This window comes from Dendropsophus ebraccatus, chromosome 4, assembly GCF_027789765.1.
Source record: "Dendropsophus ebraccatus isolate aDenEbr1 chromosome 4, aDenEbr1.pat, whole genome shotgun sequence".
NCBI lineage: Eukaryota > Metazoa > Chordata > Amphibia > Anura > Hylidae > Dendropsophus > Dendropsophus ebraccatus.
Genome location: NC_091457.1, coordinates 151,801,927 through 151,817,690, shown reverse-complemented (window position 1 = coordinate 151,817,690; position 15,764 = coordinate 151,801,927). Strand labels below are relative to the sequence as shown.

Below are 15,764 nucleotides of genomic sequence, written 5' to 3'. Positions count from 1 at the left end.
AAGGTGGGTGAGAAGGGGAGGTTAAAATGGGACGGTGAGATAGGGAAAAGATTAATAGTTCTTGGTTACATTAATATAAATCACAGATGTATAAATACCAGGTGGATCTTCTCCCTTGGATCCCTTTACGTAAGAGATAAGACTAGCTTATGCATAAACCTTACAGTACCAGCAGGTACTTGGAAAAAGAGTCTTTTAGCTCCACAGAATATAGAAGCAAGTTAGAATATCATACTGTCTATATACCATTATATAAAAGAGTACAACATGGCTACCGTATTGCAATATGGAAGATCAACTTAGGCTGGGTTCACACTACGTATATTTCAGTCAGTATTGTGGTCCTTATATTGCAACCAAAACCAGGAATGGATTAAAAACACAGAAAGGCTCTGTTCACATAATGTTGAAATTGAGTGGATGGCCGCCATTTAATGGCAAATATTTGCTGTTATTTTAGAACAACGGCTGTTATATTGAAATAATGGCCGTTATTTAATGTTATATGGCGGCCATCCACTCAGTTTCACCATTGTGTGAACAGAGCCTTTCTGTGTTATTAATCCACTCCTGGTTTTGGTTGCAATACTGACTGAAATATACGTAGTGTGAACATAGCCTGACAGTGCGCTATAAAAGAGATGAAAGTAATCTGTTTCCTTTTTACCCTTCAGAGCCATGTAGAATCTCCACCGGAGATCTCCGTACCCACAATATTCAGCTGCTTCCATCTGATGATCCTAAATCTATTCTTGACAGCGCTCATCTACACGGCACAGAATTAGGTGTTACCTGTTTGACAGGATTTAGACGACTGAATCAAGCATCTTTTATGATTGAATGTTATGATGGAGACTTTAGGTATCGCAAATGCTTCTCTGGAAGTAAGCGCCATTTATTGTTTCTTGTTACTAACAATCAAGATGCTGCATAAATGTTACATTTTTGGGCTGTGTTCACACACAGTAAAATGATCCCAAAATACGACCTTTGTTTTCATTGGAAATAAAATAGCTGGTCTCGTTTGTTGACATCTCTATAGACACATTGTTAGGCCCTCGTCCAACTCCCTGAACTTTCTTCATTTACATATCTTTACTTCCTCGCTGAAGACCTTTCTCCCCTCTAGGGCTTGGAGATGACCTCCCAAAAGCTTTGAAACTTTACTATCTCTGAAGAAACCCGTCACAAAATGTCTATCCAAACTGCATTCACATCTCTTAACCCTGGGCCTTCTGCCTAAACTCAGTTTCCTCTTCACTTGGGAAGACGAGCTTGACATTTCCTTGTCCCATGAAGAAGTTAAATACACTCTCTTATTCACATGGGTTCTCTACCTCCACAGGAGAGAACTCTTATAAAATTCCGACTCGCTGGTACAATATGCCACACTAATTGTATAGATGGAGGCTTACCTCCACCGATACCTGTTGGAGATGTGTCTAATCAAGGGAAACGCTAAAGCACATTTTCTGAACATGCCCTGCTCTTTGAAATGTTTTGGGAACAGGTGACTTATAGAGATGAGCGAACCTCGAGCATGCTCGAGTCCATCAGAACCCGATCGGTCAGCATTTGATTAGCGGTGGCTCCTGAAGTTGGATAAAGCTCTAAGGTTGTCTGGAAAACATGGACACAGCCAATGACTATATCCATGTTTTCCACATAGCCTTAGGGCTTTATCCAACTTCAGCAGCCACCGCTAATCAAATGCCAAACGTTCGGGTTCGGATCGACTCGAGCATGCTCAAGGTTCGCTCATCTCTAGTGACTAAAGATATTCAGGAGATGTGTGGTCAGACCACTGTTATTACTCCACAACTGGTCCTATTATGGCTACCCAGCTCGCGCACCCCACTATCTAAATATAATCTTCTAGTTCACCTCCTTACAGTTGCCAAACTTTTCATTCCTGCACCCTAGAGACAGACTACCCCACCATCTTTGACAAGTTGTTAGGCCAAAGTGGAGCATTATGGAAGAGTTGGTGAGTTGGACACTACGGTCTCACACTAAATTTGAACAGACCTGGGCTCCTTGGTTGAAATTCAAACCGGCCCATCGTGTTGAGCCTAGATCCAGACTGGCCTCTCAGACCTTTTGCCCTTCCCCCTGTTCCTCACCCCCAATCCAATTCATGCACCAACCGGAGACAAAGTTGTAAGCTGTCCTACCCCCCTTTTGTTTGATGTCTGCAGTTTCTCTGTTTGTTTGTCATCTTGTGCATTTGTTGTCCTTTGTCTCTATGTAACCAATTACGATTGACTAGTGCGCACTCATATCGGTCGTTCACTGCTAGCTAGATTCTTGATTTTTTTACATCTGCCTCACAACTCCATCTTTTGGTGCACGCCGGTCTGGTACAAGTTTAGATCCTGTTATTTCTTATTGTTCTATATTTTAAGATGGTGGTATATGATTTGCTATGCTGTCATTGATTACTTTTTCTGCCTTGTACCCACCACTCTTGAACGTTTGAAAAAATATAAAACACGAAGTAAAGAATGTTAATAAATAAATAAAACAGCTGTTTTTTGCAAAAAACAGATTGAGGTATTGTTGCAAAATATGAACCTTCTTTTTATTTTTATAATAATGGTTATTTTATAAAAGCTGTAAATAATGATCATGATCATTAAAAACGGCTGTTGTTTTAAAAAAAAATTCGCCTTAAGGCTATGTTCACACTACGTACGAATCCGTACGCATTTCGTACGGCGCCGTACATGTGCGGCTGAAACAACGGGCGTGGCGAATATTCGATGTGCGGGCGGATGCGTACGCAATGTGTACGCAATGCGTACGCATTGCGAACGTACGCCCGTAGTCTACTTACGCTTCCCGAGCCCCCTACGAAGCGATCTGACAGCGGTCTTTTACTTGGAAATCTTCGCCTAGCCCCGGACACCCCACCGAACCTTTTGGATCGGCATAGAAGAGTGGAAAAGTGAAGAAATAACCACTTCGTACGGATCCGCGGGGATACGCTACGGGCGTAAGTTACAGCCTTGGTCTGGTTCATTTCTTACGGTGCCATATACGATCCCGGCGTACATTCGTACGAAGTGTGAACTGTGCGGCCGGGAACGTATACTTTGCATTGTACGCTAACTACGTAAGTTTCCGGCCGCATATTCACGGAGCGCACTACGGCCGGAAGCGTACGTAGTGTGAACATAGCCTCAAAAGACATTGTGTGAACATAGCCAGAGGATATTTTCCCACAAGGTCTTTTTTGGCTGCTTAACGGCAGTCTTTCAGGATTGCTGTCATTTTGAAACAACCCCGCTCTGAACCACCGTGATCCCGAGTGCTATGTGTAGCCCGGGTCCCGGCTTTTAGCATTATTATAGCCAATTATAAATTTAAATGTATTATTTCCCCCTTTCCCTGGTGTCTAGTGAGCGATCGCGGTGGGGAGATCACTCCTTCTTACCGGGCCGTGACCTAAAAGTTATATACTCAAATACCCCTAAATTATAATTAAAAGGGATAAAAAAGTTGCATATACGCAACTGAGGTACCGATAGAAATACAGATCATGGCGCAAAAAATGACACCTCATGCAGCCCCATAGACCAAAGGATAAAAGCGCTATAAGCCTGGGAATAGAGCAAAGTTTAAATTTTTTAAAAGCTGTCAGATAAAATAAAAGTCACATAAATTACATATCGTTGTAATTAGGAAGAGCATATATAACATGTCGGTTTTCCTATAGAACGAATGGCGTAAACATGAAACCCCCCCATAATGAAAACAAATTCCTTTTTTTTTTCAATTTCATTGTACAAATAATTTTTTTATGGTTTCACAGCATACTTTATGGAAAAACTAAGTCTACCGTTGTAAATTACAATTAGTGGTGCAAAAAATAAAGGCTCATGTGGGTCTGTAGGTGAAAAAATGCTAGCGCTGTGGCCTTTTAAACACGAGGAGGAAAAAACGAAAATTAGCCCGGTCTTGAAGGGGTTAAAGACATTTTTCTCAACTGTGTGTGTGCACTGATGATCAATTCTCCATAGACGTCAAAAGAATACATTATTGCTTTAATAATAATACAATCATATTTTGCTTTTATTTTATTCTGTGTGAACAGTAGCCTATGCAATCTGTATAAAACACAACTGTATTTTGAATCTAATCATTTGCTACATTAAAGTCTATGGAAAAATCAAAAATGTGAACAAAGCGAATCTGTTGAATGAAAATTCACTGCGAATCGCACCATCAATTGTCTTCATTCTGCAAAGCGAATTCACATGGATTCATTAAGAAAATTTGCAAAAAAAAAACTGCTGAAATTGAGAAAAAATTTATCCAGCACTTTGAGAGACCACGTCCAGGTGAGGTCTCTCTTGAGTGATGGAGAGCCACAGAAATTTAATTTGACAAGGAGAGGGGGTATGGAAGGCTACAGGACTCTTATTCAGGCAAACACGTCCGTGTAAACCGCAGAGCTGTAAAGAGAGCTTACCTCCCTGCGACCGAACACAACTTAAAAGAAGCGGAAATTGTCGAGCACACCCCATACACAAGGGACAGAAAAAGACGGGCTGCTGCAGTGTTTAGGCCTCAAAACTACATACAGGAGCCATTTCAGCCTACAGCTTCCCAGGATTGGGATGAGACGTGGGAGCAATACCACTGTCGGAAAGCTGCTAAGGAAAAAACGGTTCTTGTTGCTACTAAGCTCCCTGCTATTACTACCTGTACTACCACAGCGTCTGCCATTATGAATGCTCAAACCAGGCAGTGAGCCACTACTGTGACATCTGCAGATGCCAGTACCATCTCTCAGGTACAACCTCAAGTAACCTACAATGTAACAATTACACCAACTCCTATGCCTGTGACTACCACTGCAGCCTCTGCTGTCTGGGAGACCTGTGTCTGCTGCAAAAGAAAGGGTCCCAGACATCTGTTGCCGGCTCAACCTAGGAAAAAGACGCCTGCAGCATCACCACTCCTCCAAGAAGGAGTAAAAAGTGTGTCACCGGACGCTTGATCTTGTGTTGAGGCTCTGCTGACCATTGTGTTGTGTGTCCCCAGTTACATCCCTGCAACGTGTTCAAGATTCTGTGCCTGACCTAGCCGTGAACTTTTTCTTTCCCTTTAACCCCCTTTCTTGTGAGTCACAAGCTGCCTCGCTTTGCTGTGCCAAAAAAATAAAAATAAAATAAATGTATTAAGACTGACGCATCAGGGTGTATATGGATGGATACATCCAGTTTACAAAAAGTTTGTTGCACTATGGACAATCTCACCATTGCCTTCTGCACTTTATGAAAGTACAAAAAACATCTTAACTTTTATAATCTGTTGATAAGTGTTTTTTCACTTGTTAACCCATACTGTGCTCGCTTTCCCTCGTAACTTTCTCTAGGTGCTACGCCGTGGATGGCTTATGTCAAGTGGGGAAGTATAATATAATAATAGGTATGGAGGAAAAAACTTCCCACCAGATTGCTCTCATCTTCGGTTTGATGGAGACCAGTATGCTCTGTGAATACAGGGCACAGTATACTCACATCGTCTTTATGACTTTAAATTCATTTATTTAGAACATAGATGCAGCATATACAGGAGCTCACAGCTAATGCAAACCTCAAACTCGGACGTCCTGGAACGTCCTCCCCGCGGATGTTTCGAAGGAAACAAACTCCTCCTTCCTCATGTGCGTCTATTTATGTTCCAATACTCGCAACCGAGTGGGACTTAAGGGGCTACCTATCAGGGTGGTGTGGTGCTCTCCCCATCTGGAGGCGCCCCGTGGCAATAAGCTAGGGACATCTGGCACTTCCTGTGTTTTTAGACTCGCATCCGAAGCTCCACAGACTCATTTTTTGCATATTTAAATGGGGGGGAAGGGGGGGGGGATTCAGGGGAGACTCCTGATTGAGCACTTCATTGAAATTTGAGTTCAGTGATTGCTGTGTTTTGTTGGTTGATTTGTCATTGCCCCAACCAGCCAGAATCCTGCTCCACACTGATGAGGGGCAAATACAACGAAACAGCTGTCTGTGGATGTATGCCTGCCTTGGCAAGCCCTTGTCATAGTTACATAGTTAATACGGTTGAAAAAAGACAAATGTCCATCAAATTCAACCAAGGAAGGGATGGATACAGGGAAGGGGGAGGGATGATAGGTTCTATACATATGCATTTAAATTATTTTCGTCTAAGAACTTGTCTAGGCCGGTTTTGAAGCCCTCTACTGTTGTTGCTGTGACCAGATCCTGTGGTAGACTGTTCCACAGATTCACATTTCTCATGGCAAAGAATGCGTGTCGCTTTCGGAGATTGAACCTTTTTTCTCAAGGTGGAGGCAGTACCCCCTTGTCCTTTTGAGGGGGTTTTACCTGGAACATCTTTTTCCCATATTTCTTGTAGGGGCCATTTATATATTTTTTAAAAAATTATCATCTCTCCCCTTAAACGTCTCTTCTCCAGACTAAACAAATTTAATTCTTTTAACCTCTCCGCATAACTAAGATGCTCTATTCCCCTTATTAGTTTGATTGCCCGTCTTTGTACCCTCTCCATCTCTAGGACGTCCTTTTTAAGAATCTGGTTCCAAAACTGGACAGCATATTACAGATGAGGTCGCACAAAAGCTTTATAAAGCAGTAATATTATATCCCTGTCCCTGTCATGTCACAACACTCGCACCTTGAGTTAGACTTTGACGCAAAAGGGGCAACCCTGTTGTTTCCCTATTTATGTTCCAATACTCACAACCGAGTGGAACTTAAAGCGACTCTGTGCCCACAATCCGCCCCCCCCCCAAAAAAAAAAAAAAAAACAACAACAACATTTGTACCTTTGGATAGTTGCTTTTAATCCAAGATCTGTCCTAGGGTCCGTTCGGCAGGTGATGCAGTTATTGTCCTAAAAAACAACTTTTAAACTTGCAGCCCCGTTCCCTATGGCCGTGGCTTACATTGTGTATGCATTAGGCTGGCATCACCTCTCTGTCCCTCCTCATCATTAGAAATGCTCCAGGCAGAGTACCTACTATTTGGCAGCTGTGTGAATACTGAACATGGGCTGGATCGTTAAGGCACCTGAGTAATGTTCATATAGGAGACAATCTGACTGGAGCATTTCTAATGATGAATGGGGTGGGGAGTAGGGACGGAGAGGTGGTGCCAGCCTAATGCATACAAAATGCAAGCCACGGCAATAGGGCACGGGGCTGCAAATTTAAAAGTTGTTTATGACAATAACTGCATCACCTGCCGAACAGACCACAGGACAGATCTTGGATTAAAAGCAACTATCCGAAGGTACAAGAGTTGCTTTAAGGGGCTACCTATCAGGGTAGTGTGGTGCTCTCTCCATCTGGAGGCACCCTATGGCAATAGGCTGGGAATATCTGGATATTCCCGTGTTTTGAGACTCACAAGTGAGGCTCCACAGACTCATTTTTTTTCTAACATTTAATTTTTTAAACTAAAACTAATTTTTATTTATTTATTTATTTTACAAATTATGATTAAAATGGACTTATTGTGACTCTTATACCTGTTTATTCCCCCACCTACAGGGCTGGTTCGGGGGCTCAGTTTTTGTTATATTTTAACAGGACGGACAATTGTGCACACTATAATACCACAAAAATGGAAAGGGGGGTAATTTCAAATTATATTGGGGACTATTATTTATTTATTTTACTCTAGCGGACTATTACAAGCAATCATTAAACTGTTTATAATGATCAATGTTATGCTATTGCATAGCTTTAAAAAGTATTATCAGCGCTCTTCTGACTGGTCACAAAAACGAGCTGCTACACTGCTCTCCCCACTCTGTCTAAGAATTAGACAGCCTATAGACTTGCATTGAAGTTATTTGACACAGATCCAGGAGTAAACACGCTGTCTCCTGGCTGATCTCTCCTGATCTGTCATGGTTTGAACATGGTAATTTTTTTTTTTTTTTTAATGACAGTGCCCATATAAACATTCAAATAGCAAAGCTGGTTAGAGTAGGACCTTTGCCAAGATGATATTAATGGTGTTTCCTAGGAAAGGCAATTGATTTAAAAAATATATATATATATTATATAAAAAATAAATAAAAATATATAAAATTATTATTATTATTATTATTATTATTATTATTATTATTATTTTGAGCTTATAGGTTAAAGGGGTTATCCAGCATAAGAAAAACATGGTCACTTTCTTCCAGAGACAGCACCACTCTTTTCTCTAATTGAGATGTGGTTTGCGACTCGTCTCTGGAGGAAAGTCACCATGTTTTTCTAATGCTGGATAACCCTTTTAAAAACACACTGCACTGCTGATCTACAGTATATCACATTAATATCCTAAATATTCTCATTTGACCATCGTCATATAGACATCACGTGTAATGTTTGATTCCGTAGAGACGTGTCGCATAGATCAAGATGAGCTTCATATAAATGATATAATATTGGATGAAATGCTTAATAGTGATGTATTGTACGAAGAAAACGATGACGTGTACTTTAAATGTAAGACTGGATCTAAGAAAGCAAAGGGAAAATGTTCCGAAGGAAAACTGTCCTATCCAAGTTGCAGAGGTAAATATAATGCCATATTTTAAGAATCACCTGATTTTATGACTTTTACATTCTTGATCTCATTCTTAATGTTTAAGTAGAATTTTTGCACTGTAAGGCTATGTTCACACATAGCAAAAGTGGTGGAATTCTACGGCGGAGAATGTCGCCAGCCTCCCTGTCATAATGACAGTCTGAGGCTCGTACAGCTCCTCTCTCGGATCTGAAAAATGAACATGTTTATTCTTCAGCGCCAAGAGAGGAGGCGCGCAAGCCTCCCATAGACTATCATTATGAGAGGGAGGCTGGCGGCATCCTCCTTCGCGGAATTCTGCCATTTTTTGTATGTGTGAATGTTTATTTGTTCTATCTTTAATATTTTAATCTCTTTTGAGTAATAAATCCACTACTTAAATAGTATTATATTCCTTTTATACTTAAGTGCCTAGAGGACATACAGTGGGGAAAAAAAGCATTTAGTCAGTCACCAATAGTGCAAGTTCTCCCACTTAAAAAGATGAGAGGCGTCTGTAATTTACATCATAGGTAGACCTCAACTATGAGAGACAAAATGAGATAACAAATCCCGAAAATCACATTGTCTGATTTTGTAAGAATTTATTTGCAAATTACGGTGGAAAATAAGTATTTGGTCACCTACAAACAATCAAGATTTCTGGCTCTCACAGACCTGTAACTTCTTCTTTAAGAGTCTCCTCTTTCCTCCACTCATTACCTGTAGTAATGGCACCTGTTTAAACTTGTTATCAGTATAAAAAGACACCTGTGCACACCCTCAAACAGTCAGACTCCAAACTCCACTATGGTGAAGACCAAAGAGCTGTCAAAGGACACCAGAAACAAAATTGTAGCCCTGCACCAGGCTGGGAAGACTGAATCTGCAATAGGCAACCAGCTTGGAGTGAAAAAATCAACTGTTGGAGCAATAATTAGAAAATGGAAGACATACAAGACCACTGATAATCTCCCTCGATCTAGGGCTCCACACAAAATCTCACCCTATGGGGTCAAAATGATCACAAGAACGGTGATCAAAAATCCCAGAACCACGCGGGGGGACCTAGTGAATGAACTGCAGAGAGTTGGGACCAATGTAACAAAGCCTACCATCAGTAACAGAGAAACAGTAAATATGGTCAGCTCCCAGTAATGATGCTGCTTTCCTAGATCATGTAGAACGATAGAGCACGGGGGATGAAGCCCCTGGATTCCGGGGTGTCAATGGTAAGAAACGAAACTTGATTCCTCCAGCTCATATAAAATTCCACTTTATTAATTCCAAAGTCTAAAATGATAGCCGACGCGTTTCGAGTCTACTTGGCTCTTAGTCATGGCATCTATACAGTTAGACAAACAGACTAAGTGTTAATGTACAGGTTACAGACATGGTTAAAAGACATATATATATATATATATATATATATATATATATATATATATATATATATACACACACACAAATAGAAAAACAAATACAGGAGGAAATTCTTATTCATCATGAGTGAGCATATGCTTGTAATCATAATAGATGCTAGTCTAATATCTGGTACAGCAATCCGTGTTACATAATAAATAGTTGACTCTAATGGCAGTAGACCAAAATTTGAACATGTAAATAATACTATGTTACATAGTGGATAGTTGCCTCTAATAGCAGTAGACCAAAAGTTGAACATATAAAAAAAATGCTATATAATACATATATGGTTACTAGATGAGTTGTGCCATGTGCTAACTAAGAATTCTTGAAGCAAAAGAAAAACACAATCTGATATGGACTTTAAGTGTGATACGTTAATATATATGGTGTGGGAAGGAAAAACATAATACCTGGATCCACAATAATCTAGGGGAAATAAATATAATCCATCCCATAAGTCACCAAGAGACATCTGGGCTCTGAAATAACATAGATACAATGACCTAGCTGAGAATGATGCTCATGCAAACAGCTACATGCGGTAAAATGCAATCAGAAAACAATGAAAAACATGAACACACAAAGCAAATCATGGGAAACATGAACACACAAAGCAAATCCATCCCAACTCACTGACCTCCGGGACCATAGTTGCAGGAGAGATTAAGCAAGGCGCCGCTCACCTAGCCGGCGTCTGGGGCAAATGGCCGTATGCCCAACCGGATATACGATCAAACCGGAAGTGGCATCCTACGTCATATCCGCTCGGTGGAACGCAACATGCGTTCCACCGCCGGCAATACACGCTCTCAACTGTCTAGGGATTCAGTGGCGGTGCGCTCCAGTGTGGAACGCATACGCTGGAAGAATAGCAGTAGAAAACAGCTACGGGTCAGATCAAAGGGGAGTAACAAGCGTGCACTAGCACAAATCCCAACTAGTGAGGATATACAGAAAGGGAAAGAAAGGAAGGAACAACCACAATATTGAAAAGGAACAAAGGCTAGTGAATACGCAGATAGGAAAACTTTGCTTAGATCACAATAACAGCAAAGGCAATACAATGCACTGCAATACAAACCGCATTTATGCGGTTTGTATTGCAGTGCATTGTATTGCCTTTGCTGTTATTGTGATCTAAGCATAGTTTTCCTATCTGCGTATTCACTAGCCTTTGTAATAATAATATTCACTAGCCTTTGTAATAATAATATAATAGCTTCTACCCTGTTTCCCCGAAAATAAGACATGCTCTGAAAATAAGGCATAGTGGAGGATTTACAGGATAGCTTAAAGGGAATCTGTCAGCACCTGGGCTGGTCCCGAGGTGCTGACAGTTTAGTGAAGGTGCATGTCCGTTAATGTATGCAGTACCTTTATTGTAGCTTTCAGTCCAGTAGTTTTTTTTATTTTATTCTTCTCTGTAACTTGTAGTGGTGAGGTGTTCATGCTGCACTTAGGCACGCCTCACCACCGCTTCCTCCTCCCTCTTTGCTACCCAGCCCGGCCTCCTGCTTCCTGATGACATCGCTGGCAAGGGCCGCGCCGACTTGCCAGTATGTGCAAGCGCCCTGTATATATCGCCCCCTGCCCACAGTTGCGCCGCTCATCTGTGCTACGGCGCATGCACGAGATATACAGGGCGCTCGCAAATACTGCCAAGTCAACGCCAGCAACGTCATCAGGAAGCAGGAGGCCAGGCAGCAAAGAGGGAGGAGGAAGCGGTGGTGAGGCGTGCCTAAGTGCGGCACAAACACCTCACCATTACAAGTTACAGACAGGAATTAAAAAAAGACTACTGGACTGAATGCTACAAGATAGGTACTGCATACATTGAGGGACATGCACCTTCACTGCACTGTCAGCACCTCGGGACGAGCCCAGGTGCTGACAGATTCCCTTTAAAATAAGGCATCCCCCTGAAAATAAGGCATCCCCATCACGAGGGTTATGTCTGGTTATGCTGGTTTGCGCTGACAACTACTGTACAGTATATAATAAATGTTCATTTTTTTTTATTGTTTTGTTAATTGTTTTTGTGAATTCTTCATGGAAAAATAAAACATCCCCTGAAAATAAGACATTGTGCATCTTTGGGAGCAACAGTTAATATAAGACACTGTTTTACATTCAGGGAAACACAGTAGGTTAACTACACAGAGAGATTCACTACCCTGCTGATCTATATTACATTATTATTTTAATGATTCTTATTTGACCATCGTCATATAGATATCAGGTGTACTGTTATTAGAAAACAATCTGCATGCCTGGTCCACACTGCTGCCGGAGCGTGCGACTGGCCTCTTTCCGACGGCAATCCTGACAACCAGTCTGGCCAGGTGCAGGAAGCGCACCAGGCCCAACCAGTTGCTAGGGGCACGGTGGTGCTTCCTTCTGATGTAGCTGCAGCCGGGGCCTCACCAACCCTGGTCGATCAGCACTAGGTGTTGTGGTTTGCAATCAGTTGACTGATGGCTGGTACCGCTAGTCTGCTCACTGACATGATCTGGGCTGGGACTTCTGTTTCCATAAGTATCCTCCACTTGTGTTCATTCCTTGCCTGGGATAAAGCCTAGTTTACTAGTGTGTTTTGACCTAGCAATTGTTCCTGCATTTATTTCCTGGTGTTTGGACTTTCTGGCTTTGAATTTTGACTCTGGACCAATTTTTGTACTGCCTTGCTAGTGTGTGTTTTGACCTGGACTTGTTGACCCTCACCTACTGTGTTTTTGTCTGTCTGTCTTGTTCCGTGTTTACTTACTTAAGTTAGGAACTGCCTCCCAGTTGTCCACTGCTGTCAAAGGCAGTTGAGGCAAGAAGGCAGGGACAGCGGGGTGGGTGCCAGCATCAGGGCTGCACCAGTCTTGCGTAGTTCAGTCCCCTACTCTAGCAACTGTTTGATTCCCCAATGGTGTGTCGTATAAATCAAGATAAGCTTGATACATACAGCTTAGTATTGGATGAAAGGCGTAATAGTGACCTGCTGTACTTAGAAAACGAAGAAGTGTACTTTAAATGTAAGACTGTACTTAAGAAACCAAAGGGAAAATGTTCTGGAGGAAAACTGTCCTATCCAAGTTGCAGAGGTAAATAAAATAATTTCAAATTCCATATTCTAATAAAATCTGATCATCTGATTTTATGACATTTGCAATCTTGTTTTTATTCTCACTGCCTTCAATATAGTATGTAAGTGGTATTAAACAGTGAGATGATGATGAAGGCTGGAGGGGCTGTTCACATATGGTGACATCACTCAGGAGGTGGGGCTACAGCTTAGGGACAAGATCCAGCTATGCCTCCTGTGACATCAGAGGATGATTTGTTGTCTATGGAGAGAGGAAGGAGCCAGGGAGCTGTACACAATACACATTTTGTAGTTTTTCTAATTTGTTCTTCCTTTCAAGTGTGAATGATGCAAAATCATACAGAAGCCAGTTCTATTAGTGATTAAATTATATTATAAAATATGTCTTGGGGTGATATTTAATTATAATATTCTTATACTGGGTAACCCCATTAAGTCTAGCTTTAAAGCAACTCTGTACCCACAATCTGTCCCTCCCAAACCACTTGTACCTCCGGATAGCTGCTTTTAATCCAAGATCTGACCTGCGTTCCGTTCGGCAGGGGATGCAGTTATTGTCCTAAAAAACTACTTTTAAACTTGCAGCCCCGTGTCATTTTGGCATGGTGTGGAATTTCTGGCATCTTCATTCATTATGATGTTATGAGCTCTGAAATAGTAAAATCTTTGCCCTTCTATACTTAACTGTGGGGAATGTTTTATCTGCCTAACCGTGGGGAACATAGTAGATTTTTCAGTTAAATAATTAAATATTTATTAATTATTAGTCATTAAATTATTATTAATAGTTATTAATAATTATTAAATTATTAGCAATGTAATTATTAATTACACATCTAAATAAAATGTAACCCATTTAGTAAGTCCATATATTGTGAAAACTCTTTGTTGTGAATCTGCAGTAAAATTCATGTATATTATATGCATTTTTGTAAAGAGAATATCTCACAAATTTCACCCCTGTTAAACTGGAAATTATTACATCTAAACAGAGATGAGTGACATGGGCTTCATTTTGCTTTGTGCAAAGCAGAATGATCGGCTTATAAATCTCACTGTCTGCCTCCTACATGTCTTTCAACATAGAAATTTATCTGCATCATGTGATAAGACTTAGAAAAATGTAATTTGCCTACCTTGTACTATATAATGTATTTTGTTGTGGAATGTGAATCTATCTTTATCTGTTTGGATCTACTTCCACAGCAAATGAGCCCCATTGTATTTCAATATGTATTTAAATATTAATATAGAAGCAAAGTTATTCTTTAGGCAATGTCTTTAGTGATCACAGAGGAGTGGACCCTGTTCGCAGCCAAGAGCAATAGAACACCGATCTGATTGATCTATGCAGTATATCTATACTGCATAGATCTCAACGAGAGATCAGTGTTGTGAATATAGAAGTCCCCCAGGGGGACTTCTAGTTAGTGTGTAAAAAAAAAAAATAATAAAAAATATATATATATATATATATATATATATATATATATATATATATATTCCCTCCCCTAATAAAAATCTGAATCACCCTTCTTTTCCCATTTTATAAATAAAAATAAATAAATAAACAAACATGTTTGGTATTACCGCGTGCGTATTTGCCTGAACTATTAAATCATCATATTCCTGACGGTAGCTCCAAAAAATTCCAAAATGCAAAATTGTGCATTTTTGGTCGCATTAAATCCAGAAAAATTGTTATAAAAAGTGATCAAAAAGTCGCATTTATGCAAACAAGGTACCGATGTACAGATCATGGCACAAAAAAATAGAGCTATTTTAAGGAACCTCTATTTTTTTTAAAAGGTTGTAATTTTTAAAAACTGTGAAATAAAATAAAAGTCATGCAAGTTACATATCGTTGTAATCGTACTGACCTGAGGAACACATATAACATGTCAGTTTTACCCTAGGGCGAACGGCATAAACCCCCAATTAAAAAAAATATATATTTTTTTTTATCATTATTACTTCACAGCATGTATAATTTTTTTTTCTGGTTTCACTACATATTTATGCAAAAATTACATTGCCAGTCGCAGAGTACAACTAGTGCCGAAAAAAAACAAGGGCTCATCTGGGTCTGTAGGTGGAAAAATGCAGACGCTATGGCCTTATATACACAAGGAGGAAAAGACAAAAGCGCAAAAATGAAAATTGTCCTGGTTTTCTAAAGGGTAATCATTTTTTTCTATTTTCTTCTTTTTCAGCACAAGGATGATTACAGTAAATATATGCAGCTGACAAAAAATATCTGAAAAATCTGAAGATACCTGATATGAGAACTGTAGACAAGAAACCTTATTTCTAACTGTAATTACATATAGTAATAGTCATTTTTATGTGTATTGTTTAAATAAAAACATTTGTAGGTCTCTAGGTAATACAATAAAACTATTAATAAAATTGGCTTAGACCCTTTCCTCCCTATGATGAATTTGTACATGGGTCATCTCTGTTATATTTATTTATTTTTTATCCACTTAAAGGGGTATTCCCCCCAAGAGCTAAAAAGAAAATGCTCCCAAACCTAGCTAGTCTTACTCACCAAGTCCCACTGAGTATTTTGAGCCATCTCCCGTCTCCCGTCTGCTTCCATTCCATAGTTACAAGTTTTTTAAAAAAAGCAAATCTATATCCAACATGGCCAGAAAACTACATCTCCCATCAAGCAATGCTTG

At 40.1% G+C, this 15,764-nt stretch overlaps 1 protein-coding gene across 3 annotated transcripts in view; it reads left to right on the top strand.

Annotated features, from left to right (window-relative positions):
- Positions 1-15,516, top strand: part of LOC138788993 (complement factor H-related protein 3-like) — a 97,286-nt gene extending 81,770 nt beyond the window's left edge. For 2 of the 3 annotated variants that reach the window (XM_069967468.1, XM_069967467.1), the window contains 3 exons: positions 675-884; positions 8,393-8,569; positions 15,294-15,516. In XM_069967468.1, the coding sequence (XP_069823569.1) occupies positions 675-884; positions 8,393-8,569; positions 15,294-15,304 (398 nt within the window). In that variant the 3' untranslated portion in view covers positions 15,305-15,516. The remainder of the gene's footprint in view (positions 1-674; positions 885-8,392; positions 8,570-15,293) is intronic. The other variant, XM_069967470.1, reaches the window with a different exon arrangement.
- The last annotated feature ends 248 nt before the right edge of the window (positions 15,517-15,764 follow it).